The 12,821-nt window shown below is 33.6% G+C and overlaps 2 protein-coding genes across 4 annotated transcripts; one reads left to right on the top strand and one right to left on the bottom strand.

The window, feature by feature from the left end:
- The first annotated feature begins 127 nt into the window (after nt 1-127).
- On the top strand, nt 128-10,946 carry LOC124823707 (uncharacterized). Of its 3 annotated transcripts, XM_088097530.1 has the most exons (8): nt 128-451; nt 949-1,166; nt 1,709-2,318; nt 3,111-3,477; nt 4,020-4,114; nt 6,623-6,817; nt 8,105-8,820; nt 10,810-10,946. In XM_088097530.1, the coding sequence occupies exons 1-7, from the start codon at nt 248-250 to the stop codon at nt 8,798-8,800; spliced, it is 2,385 nt and encodes a 794-aa protein (XP_087953656.1). In that variant the 5' UTR covers nt 128-247; the 3' UTR covers nt 8,801-8,820; nt 10,810-10,946. The 3 variants fall into 3 exon arrangements, with proteins under 3 accessions (XP_087953656.1, XP_047151941.1, XP_047151940.1); XM_047295985.2 differs by lacking the exon at nt 10,810-10,946 and having other exon boundaries at nt 3,111-3,462; nt 8,105-9,106; XM_047295984.2 differs by lacking the exon at nt 10,810-10,946 and having other exon boundaries at nt 129-451; nt 8,105-9,106.
- On the bottom strand, nt 9,898-11,525 carry LOC124823706 (putative aquaporin TIP-type alpha). The gene is made up of 3 exons (XM_047295983.2): nt 11,269-11,525; nt 10,849-11,099; nt 9,898-10,581 (listed from the first exon to the last, which is right to left on the bottom strand). Exons 1-3 carry the CDS (start codon nt 11,399-11,401, stop codon nt 10,201-10,203), a joined length of 765 nt encoding a protein of 254 aa, XP_047151939.1. The 5' UTR covers nt 11,402-11,525; the 3' UTR covers nt 9,898-10,200.
- Between the last annotated feature and the right edge of the window lie 1,296 nt (nt 11,526-12,821).

Below are 12,821 nucleotides of genomic sequence, written 5' to 3'. Positions count from 1 at the left end.
TTTTTAATATAATAAATAATATGTAAATTTGACTGTAAATCTAATCTAAAATTGCTGATATTTCTCTACTTTTACGAGGAGCGTGTCTTCTTCTGGTAATGGATTATTTATTTTTGAAAAAGGTGAAGTAACTTAGATTTGAAAATAACTGGTGAATAAGGAACGTGCTTCTGTCACATCAACGCGCTTGCAAGAGACTCGACTACGTACAAGTTCCCATTTTCTCTTTGCTCTTCGCTGGTCTGAAATGGCTACGGTTTTGGGTTTGGTTCTTGTGGGGTTTGGTCTCGGGGTGTTGGCCGTTGTTGCTGCAGAAGCTCTGGGGTTGTTATGGATCATGAAAAGGTTGCAGCATAAGAGCAACAGCGACGAAGCCTACTTCTCTTCCAAGACCCTAACTACTGCGCTGCTTGATCCCCAACAGTCTCTGGATTTTGCGTTTAGAAAGCAGGTTGGTACTGATTGATTATCGCTTCGGGTTGAAAATGCCCAAACTGAGTATAATGAGTACGATCGTTCACTTGGTTTTATTATTACCGTGAAATCCAGAATGGAATTGGTAATGCCTTTAAGGTTAGCTTATTTCATGGGGAGAGTGTCATGTTTACAATGATCTATGATGAAAAGGCTTTAGTTACAATAGTAACACGGCTTAGTGAAATAAATGATTTTGGTGACTTTCTGGTCTATTTACTGATTATTACGCAATTAATTTTTGCAATCATCTCACTTAAAATGGTTGAAATATTTGGAAAAGGAAGTTTGGTATCAAGTGTGGGAAATTTGCAGGGTATCTGTATGGTTTTTGTGTTATTCTAATGTTTCGGAGTTTCACATTTATGAGCTTTGGCTTGGAGAACTATGTTTATATGTATGGATGAGGATTGGTTTCTGGGAAACTATGTATTTGTTTATGTCTGTTACATTAAATTTTTTAGCTTTTTTCAGGGTGTGGTTTGGGTTCTGGAATCTGGGAAAATTACAAAACAGTCCAGGGAGCAAAAAAGGAAAAATGATCTCTTGGAGGTTTCCCCTGTTAAGATGTATGGACAAATCAAGGGTCAATCACTTATTCTTAGAGACTCTGATGGTTTGCACACAACGATTGAACTCAAGGGCTGTGCAGTTCAAGCCGTGTCCGCATCAATACTTTCTTCAAGAAAATGGTAATGTGGTGTGAAGGGCTCTTATATTGGGGTTATTATTTGCTATGGATTGACAGTGATCATTACCGTAACCAGTGACTGGCTTTTGACTTTTAATGGTTATGCATTATCAAGGCCGTTCCATGATTTCCCAAAAAAATGGCGGGGAGCATCTTATTTCCATTATGCACTGTGGCAAGTGCTACCGGCGTCATACTTTTTCTAAGATGCTCTTTGTTGTTAGGTGAATTTAGTGTGCATCTTGTCCATTATTTTTTGTCTCTCACCACTTACCTTTTGCTTCCACTTCTTCTATTACCAGCACTTTTTCACTTAGCTGCACATGGATGTATGAATGAGCCTTAATTGTAGGAATGTGAAAATCACCGGTGTCAAAGTTTTTTAAAGGGTGGCAAGAATTGCTACAGTGAACATATTTCTAAACTTCACTTACTTCCTAGCTAGGAGCTAATGCAAAATTTCTTTCAATGTTGAGCTATTATGGATATATTGAGGAAGCTAGATGTTTAAATTTCTTATTTATTTGGTGATGAATCTTGCAGGGCAAAGAAGTTCCCTATCAAAGTGGAAAACAAAACCTCTGTCATATACAAGGGAAACAAAACTATTTATATATATCTTGACACTTCATGGGAGAAAGAAGCATGGTGTAAGGCCCTCAATCTAGCTTCATGTGATAAAAAAGAAAAAATCAAATGGTTTACCCAGTTGGATGATGAGTTTCATAGTTATCTGACTTCCTTGAACTCTGTTTACCATTCTTTTATGAAACCATCGGTTGGATCAAGTGTTGAAGTGATAGAAAGTGCTGGTAAGCCTGATGGTTCTTCCTCAAAGGTTCGGCAATTTTGGAGAAAGGTTTCTAAAAGAACATCCCGAGTTGGTTTGGAAAATATATCAACTCGATCTTCACAATCGGGTAGTGAAGGGAAAAAGACCACTGAGAAGCTTCGGGCTTGCCAAGATGCGATTTTGGCTACTAGTTTGTTGAAGTCTGCTTCAACATCAAAGCTTCTAAACAATTCCATAGTAGACAATGAGAAGTTTAGCATTGATGAAGGAACATTATGTTGGAATTTGTTGATTTCTCGGCTCTTTTTCGATGCCAAAGGAAATGAGCAGTTGAAGAGATCCATGCAAGCAAGGATTCAGGTTTAACCTTTTCCCATTTGACATTTTACATGTTTGGAGTGAGTTTGTTATATGCGAAAAAAGTATCATTTGACTAGGTATCAATTTCTAGCAACATAATCTCTATTAATTTTAATTTCTTTAATTGATCATATTGGCTTATTTGTGTTGGAAACATGATAGTTTTATCTTGTTGAATGAAATCCTTCCCATTACTCGTAGTTCATAAACCACAAGTTTACCTAAGTTAATGAAAATATAAGATCCTGTACTTTCTAAGTCACTTACACAGTAATTTTGACTCTTTAACTGATATGGTTGATTTAATATCAGGTTCTCAATCAGCATTGGTCATCACAAGTGGTAGCCACTTGGGTCTCTTTACCAAGTTGTTTAAGGTTCGAATCTTGATGATACCACTTTGGATAATGATTAAATCATGTTGAAAGGGAATACGCACATTATGTGTGCTCATCCTTTTAGTCATGAATAAACCGTACTAATACCGAGTTTATAAAAAAAATATGAAACTATCAAGCAGTTCGAAAGGAAGCTATCCCATTATCAGAGTTGTTTTTCTTAACATAAGTAGTGAAAGAAAGTAATTAGTTGATTTCAACATTTTTTTTATTTGAGGGGTGCTTATTTTTATAAACATGATTTACCCCTCTGCTCCATATTTATGATCGGGACTTCATTCCTTTATAGTTGTTTTAGTATGAGATAAATATTGATTACTTCTGTGTGTATGCTGAGAACTCTGCCACAGAAAACTTCTGAGATAAACAAGTCTCTTTTTCTCCATTTTTTCAGAAAACATTGTCCAATATGAGAACTCCGGGTTATATTGGTGAAGTCATCTGTACCAATATCAATACTGGGAATGTTCCACCTTGCATTGTAGGAATGCGGGTTCTTCCTATGGAAATGAGTGAAGTATGGGCCGTAGAAGTTGACATTGAATATTCTGGAGGTGCACTATTAGAGATTGAAACAAGGCTTGAGCCTCGTGAACTAGAGCTCGATGCAGGAACAGAACACTCAAATCCACAGCCAAACAATGCTGGAGCTGTCCCTTCAGATCTTATTGAAGATTTTGAATATTTTGAAGAGCAATTGAATTTTGCAGAAAGAACGAATGATTTACAAGAGCACAAAGAAGAAGGTGATTGGAACCCTGGTTAGTACACGAGTCTTGTAAAATCCAATTATATATGAACTTTGTCTCTGTCTTTTGAGTCATATCAAACGTAATCATTTATCCTCATTTTCTTATTTCCTGAAATCTATCTTGAAGTTAATTGGTTGCCTCAGAGGATGTCCAATGTATTTGCCACTTAGGGCCACACGGCTTTCTAAGGTTGTTGGCACATCCATGATTTACTCATTTGCTGTAATTTCCACAGATTATAAACTAAGTACACTTTATTGAGATTATGGGCTGGGGTTTCCAAATCTCATCCCACACCACCTGAGGTGCTTTTGATGAGTTTAAATATTTTCAAATTAAAATAATGCAAAGAAATTGTATGTTTTTCATAAGGACTCCCCCCTCCCTTTACGTAAGGATCTACCTTGCGATTTTTTCACTTTTGCTTGTCTTCTTGATGATAAATAGTAAACATCCAAAATGTGAAGGAGAGAATATTGTCATCTCTATGTAGTATTTTATAAAGTATTTAGATTGATATTGTGATGTGTATCTTGTTTTTATCTAAGCAGATGTTTCCAAGACCTTTAAGAGCACTATTCCTTCGTTAAATCATGGATCAAGATGGAAATCTCTATTAAATTCCGTTGCCAAACAGGTTTCCCAGGTATCCTCTGTTTATTATTCCTTCCTCTATTCCATCAATTTCTTCTTCCACTATCTTCATAATTGAAATTTTATTATTTTGATAATGTTGTGTGGATGCATGAAATGACATTCCTCTTTCCCGTCTCCTCGGTTAAGTAGTATGAATGGCTTGTAATTGAAGAGCCATGTTAAGCCTGACCTTAGTTGCAACTTCAATTGTTGTCACTTAGTCCTATATCGAATAGAGGCATGCCCTAAATAATGCTTATAAAGCTCTGACAGTTTTCACTTTTCAAGCCAATATAATTAGATTTATGCACATCATCTAATAAGATTAAACCAAGTTACATTTCTTGCTATTATATATTTTGGTGAGCAATCTTCTAGTGTGGTTCTAATTTATTGAAGACCATACCCTCCTTTATATGATTTTTTTCTTCCCATAAACGTATAATCTTGTGAAAAATCAACCTGAAGGGTTAATGAACATTTCTATAATAGTTTAATTGTACATTTCATCATTCAACTATTGTTAGTTTGCGAGTCTTTCCATCCAAGTTGTTTTTGTGCAATTTACCATCAACTTTTTAGTTTTTGTATATTTTAACGCTTAAAATTTTGTATATTTTATCGTCAGGTTTTTCAACTTCTATATATTTTCTATCTTGTTGGTAACAAATTGACACTATTTTGCGAAAATTGATGATAAAATGACGTTGATTTAGGGACACATCAATATATTGTTATAGATTTAATAAATTGGTAAAATGCACGGAAATTGAAAACATAATGGTAAAATGTGTTTGGAAAAACATAACTGATAAAATGTACAATTAAACTTCTATAATAAAGTAAGAATGTGATTAATTGTTGTTGTTTCCTGTTCTAGAATTTCAAAGGCTTTGTTACAACTGAAACCACTGTACCTTTCTACTAAGGGCCTGTTTACGTTTCTTTTAATTTCATTTTGCACTTTTTAAATATAAAATTGACTGCTTGTTTTCAAACATAGTTCTGATTTCTTAAGATTCGTACAAGAAATAGAGAAAACTAAAAATAATATTTTTCAGTATTTCCTTTACAAATACTTGTGAATAAAATTCAAAACAAGGTGATGCTTTTGTAATTAAGAAGCACTTGCAATGAAAACAAAAGTAGACCCTCTAGGGGGTTTGGTGTTTGAAAACGTTTTCTATTTTCATTTTCAATTTGCTAAGATTTTGCAAATTTGTCTAGTGTTACTTCTTGTTTTCATTTTCAATATCTTGTGGCTTACGAAAAATGATGTTTGTTCATCCACCAATACTCCCTTACGCTAACCTTTACATCTAGCACCACCCCTTGAGTTGGAGTTTATGGCCACTTGGACGGCGCCAATTTCATAGATGACATCGCTAACAGCTCCAAAGTCATCAAACGAAAATCACTAGCTAGCTGGTTTGGAGGGAGTGATGATTTGGTGGGTGTCTAGTAGCAGTGATGAAGGGTTCTACTGTTTTTTTTTAATAATGAAACAGACAAGGAAAATAAAAAGTCAAAACAATTTTTTTTTTTGTACAAATTTTGGTCTTTTCTAAAATTATTTTCTATGAAAAGGTTTTAAATCAAATATATTTTCGGCTTCACATTTTGTTTTCTTTAAAAATGAAATAAAAAATGCTCAAAGTAAACACCCTCTTAAGTTGTCTTTCATATTTCAAAAGCATGGCAACCCATAAGGCATTCGTATGATTCAGGGGACAAATGGGCACTACATACTAAGAGCTAACAGCAAACACCAATCTTATGCAAAAAGGACATTTGGTTGAGTAAATTTAAGTTTTGCTTTTAACGAGTTTTGTTTGATTTGTCTCTTTCAATTTCTTTTGGATTAATGTAATTGATATGCATTGATCAATGTTCTTAACTCTTATTCTGAATGTTGTCTTTGTTTTCAGTTTTTCTGTTTGCAGGAGTAGTGTTTTAACTCTTTTTTGGATATTTGATAATTTGCTAAGCCACTGGAAAAGTTCAGGATTCTTTTACTGTTTTCGTGTGGAGTGTATAAACTAATGTTATGTTTGATGAGTATTATCGGATTTGATAAATTTTAGAGCAAGAAAACTCATCATCTCTTTTATTCATAGGCTATCAATATATAGACATATACACTATATAAAGGAAAAAATGTCACTCCTACAAATATTCATCAAATGATGTCCATATAATTATATTCATAAAATAATGTTCATAATTATGTTCATTAAATAATATCATAAATAGGTTAAGAATATATTTTTAATTAATAATAAAATAATGTTCATATGTCCATCTCATAATTATATTTATAAATAAATTAAAAATATATCACTTAATAAAATAAATAACCATAATGATAATGATAATATCTTAATAATTTTCACACAGCTAGATTCAAATATGATAATGCGCATTTGTTTCCTGTTTCACTTTCTACGTAGTCTAGTCACCAGTTCATAAACAAAAAAGTTGTTTTGTTCTCAAAGTAACTGATTATTTCTTGTCAAAGGTTCCTCTCACCTTGGCAATAAGAGTGACTTCCCTTAGAGGAACATTGCGCTTGCATATAAAGCCACCTCCCTCTGATCAATTGTGGTATGCTTTCACATCAATGCCAGACATTGATTTCAACATGGAGTCATCTGTTGGAGATCGTAAGATAACAAGTGCTCACATTGCTTTATTCCTGGTCAACAGGCTAAAGGTAAGACTTACTCTCTTTCATTATGATTTATAAATTACTGAAAGAAGTATATTCCCCTACAATTTTTATTGATGTTTTCAAATTTGATGTATTTTATTCATCTGCATGTAAATTTTTTAACTATTTAGGAATATTTTATCATCAATATCATTAACTATATATGCAAATATCGTTAAATTCTCTTTTCTTCCGTCTGTCAATTCATAACTGCTCTCTTTTTAAGAGAGTAGCCATAGTTTTGGGACTGACTTCTTTTTAAGTGCCTAAATGCTCTCTCATTGTGTCTACCTTTCTTTGGAGTGAGTAGCCGTATAATTCTGGCTATATTAACATCTTCTACTAACAACGACAAAATCCTTTTTACCACAGGGTAAGTACATCAAATGACACCGTTTAGACGGAACTCTTTACTTATTTTTAATAGGTTTTCGTAGACTTTTCTTGGTCTTTATCTACCTCCTTTTATCAGGTTATCTCTATGATTGATTCTTCTTATCACAGCCTCTATTATTCTTCTTACATGACCAAACCAAGAAGTGAGATTCTATATTTTTGTTCTCAATGCAGTCATTTCTAATGTTTTCACGTGATGTAATTAACTTTTAGGTTGGGGCGGGGAGGTGGATCCCACCAAAGGTCGTACTCCTTCTCCACAATTAGTGATGACCAAGTATAATGTGTGCTTTCAAAATTTTAGAAGTGATATTTACATCAGAGTTTGGTTAGGGGAGTACAGAGTGCTTTCTTTCTTCTCTGCTACATCTTGTCACCCCGTTCATGAAATCCTCTAATAGTTTTTTGTTTGGAAACTCATTGAAGGACAAAAAAAATGAGAAAGAATTCTTTAATAGTGTCTATTGATTTGCATAGAACCCAAGGAGAAGATTTTCCTTCCAACGTTTTCCCATCATAAAGGATTTCCCTTTATACAACTGAATTAGTGCTCAATTTATCAAATGATAACAAAACAAAACTAATGCCCACTTTTTACTCTCTACTACCCAACAATTGTTTTTGTTTTTCTAAAGATACGTTGTTTCCTTTTTTTTTGGAGTTTGGTTTAGAGGTGTGCGGAGTGTTTTTCCTCTGTTATATCCTTTCTTCTCTCATAATATTGACAGAACTATTGACATCCTTATCATGGGCACACTCGTAACGGAGAAATGTGTTTAACTTCATAACTCTTTAGAAAGTGTAACAGCAGCACAATGTGTTTAAACTTTTGTCTCTATAGAAAAAATAAGAGCAGTTTTTGCTTGCAAGCTGAATTTAGTTTTGCTCCTGCAGACTGGAATTCGGGAAACTTTGGTGCTCCCAAACTGTGAAAGTGTATGCATCCCATGGATGCTAGCAGAAAAGGATGATTGGGTTCCTCGAACTGTTGCTCCATACATATGGGTTAACCAAGAATTTAGAAATGAAACTTCCACTTCAACTTATACCAATAATCAACCTTCTGGTGGAGTGAAAACTAGTGGTGCTAGCATCTCAAGTAATGATTCAGAGCACAAACAACAAAATTCAACTAGTGCTGAATCTAGTCAAGAAGCAACTAGGAAATCATCAGATTCTCTAGAACTGTCATTAAATTCCTCTGATTCAGTGACATCAGAAAGCAACAGGAGTTTCGAAGAGCCTGATGCACCATCATCAGAGAATGACAAACCTCAAAAGACCATAGATTTGAAAGAATTTAAGACATCATCGTTACAAGATGACAAACCATTTGAGACTAATGAACAGAATATGGAGACTAATGAACAGAATATGGAGAATAATTCTGAGTTTCAGTCAGAACATAAAACTGCGGTGATGGAGAGACGAAATCATTCTATTGAGAGGGAAGATGGATTGCCAAAAAAAATGGGGAGAAGGGAAAGGATGCTTGATTTGGGAAAGAAGATGAGTGAGAAATTGGAAGAGAAAAGGCGTCACATTGAGGAAAAGAGCAGACACATTGTTGAAAAGATGCGAGGACCATAAGAATAAGAACTATTAATCAGGTAAATAATCAGAATGTATATCTGGTGTTAATGATCTGTTGTTCATATGAAAGACAAGTTTATCCGTGTGGCAGTTGAGTGTGGGGTGTCGGATATTGTTTCATTGAATGAGTTTTATATTTCAAGTTGCTTATACCATCAAAATTGAAATGGAATTAGGTACATACAACATATTATCCCAGTGAAGTAAAAATTGTTGATTCTTGTAATTGTAACTTTGTCATAGCTACAGGGAACATTGGAAGATTAATCTAATGAGTTTTATAGATTCATGCTTACCCCTATATATGAGGAAGGTCATATCAGTTTGTATACTACTCCTAATATTACCATTGTTATTGGTCAACTGCCTCCAACTTGAATTAGGAAAATATTAAATAAGCATATAACCCATATAAATGAGAAAAAATGAAAAGAAAAGAGAAATAAAATGATAAATGTAATGAATGACATGATAGTACTATGGGAAGTCAGTACTAAGAGATGTTAAATGTATAAATAAAAAATTACTCTTTGTAGTTTAATCCATGAAATGAATATCCTACTTCCCTCTACTTTGCCTTGATTATTACGGGTGTTGTTCTTTGTCACTACTAGGCTAAGTAACTTAGCTCCCATAAATCTCTTGCACTGAATAAATAATTTTAAATATATGGATTACACTATAATTAAAATTCACAGATTATATTATAACTAACATGTATAGTAAATGAATGCTTTTTAGCCTATATGTTATGTTTGAGATTTATGATAAAAAAATTATGTTATAATACAATTTTTATCATTGATTTCTTTAATTACTAAATATTAATTTAAAAATAGAAAGATAAATTAAAATAATAAGGACGTTAGTAAAATCCAAAAAATAATAGTAAGTACATTATAAATCGAAATATATTACAAACTATGTATAAGTGCATTATAAAAAACAAAATCGCAACATAATTTTTTGGGTTTATTTATTTATTTATTAAATTCAAAAAGTGAGTTCTAGCATCCATGGTGAAGTAAGTAAACTAGGGGAGAGAGTGTGATTGCAAAAGTAGTTAACTGAGAGAGATGCACAGACATTAGTACTGAAGAAAGAACAAAGGAAAAATATTGAAACTAAGGTGCCACAAATTTGTTTTCATAGACAAAAGACTCAGATGATATCTTTGAATTGTCTTTATTTTGAAGCATGTAGAGTTGTAAGTGATTAGGGATCTCACTTTATTCAGCATACTGATGGAGTAAAACATCTACACACTAAACAAGTTTAGTGTTGATACTCCAAAGTCCAAACCAAACCAGCATCAAAGAAAAATGCAGAAAAACAGTGATAAAAAACAGAGGCATGAGCTTAGGTTAATTAAACCGATTTCATAATACCCAAATGAACTAGTACTCTTCAGCAGGCAAAGGTTGATGAGGAGGAGGCTCAATTGGGATAACAACGAATTCATACAGGACTGCTGCTAGGGCTGCCCCAAGTAATGGGCCCACCCAGAAGATCCAGTGGTTCTGCCACCTCCAGCCCACCAATGCAGGCCCAAAAGCCCGAGCAGGGTTCATGCATGCTCCATCAAAAGGTCCACCAGCCAGGATGTTTGCTCCTACCACCAGTCCAATGGCTAAGGGTGCAATTGTGCTAACTGTACCCCTTTTAGGATCCATAGCAGTGGCATACACAGTGTACATCAGACCAAATGTGAGGGCAATTTCAAGTATAAGACCATGAACCGCTCCAACCCCAACTGATAAACTGAATCCCTCTGGTCTCTGCAACACCCAACCACAGTTTAGTCACTACTATATGGTTTCTCATATCTTAGTTTTTATAAAAATTGTACACAAGAGATGACCTTGTTTGGGTTAAAGAGAAAATTTACTTATTAAATTGGTTCTGCATAAAGATTACCAAGTTGATCATGTAGACCATTGTCTTTGAAATAAAGATTACATTAAAAATAAGTATGACAGTAACGAGTTTTTGAATGCAACAAACAGCAATATCAGAGAGGAAAAGGTGAATTTGATGTCACATACCATGTTGTTAGTGACAAGTCTCAACAAGAGAGCAGCAACAATAGAACCAAGGATTTGAGCAATCCAGTAGTAAATAGCTTTAAGAACGGAGATCCTTCCACCAAGAAGAGCACCAAAAGTGACAGCAGGGTTCACGTGTCCACCAGAAACATGTGCACTTGCAGCAATAGCAGCAAATAGAGCAAAGGCATGAGCCACTGCAATTACCACTAGCTCAGATGCTGATGACCCAGGTTCTTTGTAAATTTGATCTACAATCACACAACTCAATCAAACACTCATCACACCACATAATATATATATATATATATATATACACACACACACACATTCATAATCATGTAAAATACAATAGCATGCATGTAATAAGAGAGGTTATAATATAAGTTTTGAGAGTGTGCGCATATATGTGGTACAGACTCAAAGCAAGGACTGAGCCTTCTCCAACAAAGACAAAGATGCAAGTGGAGATGAATTCAGCTATGGTGGCTCTGATAGAGTCTGGGTGGCTACTCTCATTCGTTCCAAACTCATATCTTCTTGTTGTTGCCATGATTCCACAATGATCCTTTCTTTCTCAACTGGTGAATGAGATTTGAAAAAGCTTAAGCAATTTGCAACTCTATTCTTTCTTCATTATATGCAGCTTTGAGTTTTTAGGCTTGGAAGAAGGTGGGGTCACTTAGCTGGCGTGTATGAAATGTGGAGTGTCATAGTTTATGTGAGCCAAACAAGGTTGGAGCTGTGAGAGACACCTAGGTTTGTGAAAATCGTATAGATCGGCACGTGTAGATATGTGTTAACTCGCCATGCAAATTGATCTCTTTTCCATTTATATGTGATTGTGATTTTTATGTTAGTTTGCGGTGTTATAGCTCATCCCTAGCCGAATACGCCAAATTTGTGCAGTTTCAATAATGACTATTTTCTATTATAAATAGTGTTACATTCATCAAATTCCATGAAGAAAATAATGTAATTTAGAATGGTTGTCTATCTATATATTCATCCTTTACCAAACATAAAAGATGGATATTTTTAAAATAAGTGTATGTCTGTGAACTACTGTATTATATGAGAGATACCCTACACACTTAGTCACTTCATGTATCATATCACTTTTGCACATTAATTATATTTTTCTTTTTGTCAACACTAGAATAAATTATATAAATGCATTAGGAGTTCTTGCACCTTATACATATCACAGTTATATTTTAAAAAATAAATATCAAATAGTCACTAAAAACGAGAAAGAATTCAACCAAAACATAGTGCACATACATGAACAAGATACCCTCTTTTAAACATATTAGTCTTTAATAAAAGTTATTTATTATATTTTATATAAATTATTTGTATTGTATTGATTTTAAATCATGATTGTCTTACAAGATCAAACTTATCATCCACTAATTGCTTTATGGTATTAAAGCGCTTAATTCAATTGAAATTTTATTCTAACAATCATTTCCATCATTATCTTCATCACAATATTTATCACCATCAAACTCTTCTGAAAATTATGAATCGGCATTAACATTAAAATTTATATTATCATTGCATTAAAAGTTGAATATCTTGTTTTTTTATAAACATATTCGTTATCATTATATTATCACCATCATATTCATTCATTAGCTGATTCAATATTGTCACATATAAGAGAAGATAAGAGGGATATCAAAGTCAATCAACCCAACTCACATGGTTGACTCATTATATATTGAGTTAAAAATAAGTCAACTCAACTTGATTCACTCTTGATGAGTTAGAAATCCTATCACTTAACCTATTAAGGTTGATTCACTTTTAGTGAGTTAAAATTTTTGTAACTTAATCCATTAAGGTTGAGTCACTTCACATGTTTTGTTCTCCCAACTTATTCTATATATTTATTATAATATAATAAAAATATATTGACACGACTTGTTTATTTATATCAGCATAGTAAAAGTATTTATCTATTTTTT

Source organism: Vigna umbellata, chromosome 8, assembly GCF_029865625.1.
Source record: "Vigna umbellata cultivar VRB3 chromosome 8, Vumbellata_1.0, whole genome shotgun sequence".
NCBI lineage: Eukaryota > Viridiplantae > Streptophyta > Magnoliopsida > Fabales > Fabaceae > Vigna > Vigna umbellata.
The sequence above is the reverse complement of the archived record's forward strand: the minus strand, read 5'-3'. Positions and strand labels throughout refer to the sequence as shown.

Excerpts from the sequence above, each read along its gene's own strand:
- LOC124823707 (XM_088097530.1), top strand. The coding sequence starts at position 248 with ATGGCTACGGTTTTGGGTTTGGTTCTTGTGGGGTTTGGTCTCGGGGTG. Across the intron at positions 1,167-1,708 it reads ATACTTTCTTCAAGAAAATG|GGCAAAGAAGTTCCCTATCA; the intron begins GTAATGTGGTGT and ends TGAATCTTGCAG. Across the intron at positions 3,478-4,019 it reads AGAAGGTGATTGGAACCCTG|ATGTTTCCAAGACCTTTAAG; the intron begins GTTAGTACACGA and ends TTATCTAAGCAG.
- LOC124823706 (XM_047295983.2), bottom strand. The coding sequence starts at position 11,401 with ATGGCAACAACAAGAAGATATGAGTTTGGAACGAATGAGAGTAGCCAC. Across the intron at positions 11,100-11,268 it reads AGGCTCAGTCCTTGCTTTGA|ATCAAATTTACAAAGAACCT; the intron begins GTCTGTACCACA and ends GTGTGATTGTAG. Across the intron at positions 10,582-10,848 it reads GACTTGTCACTAACAACATG|AGACCAGAGGGATTCAGTTT; the intron begins GTATGTGACATC and ends TGGGTGTTGCAG.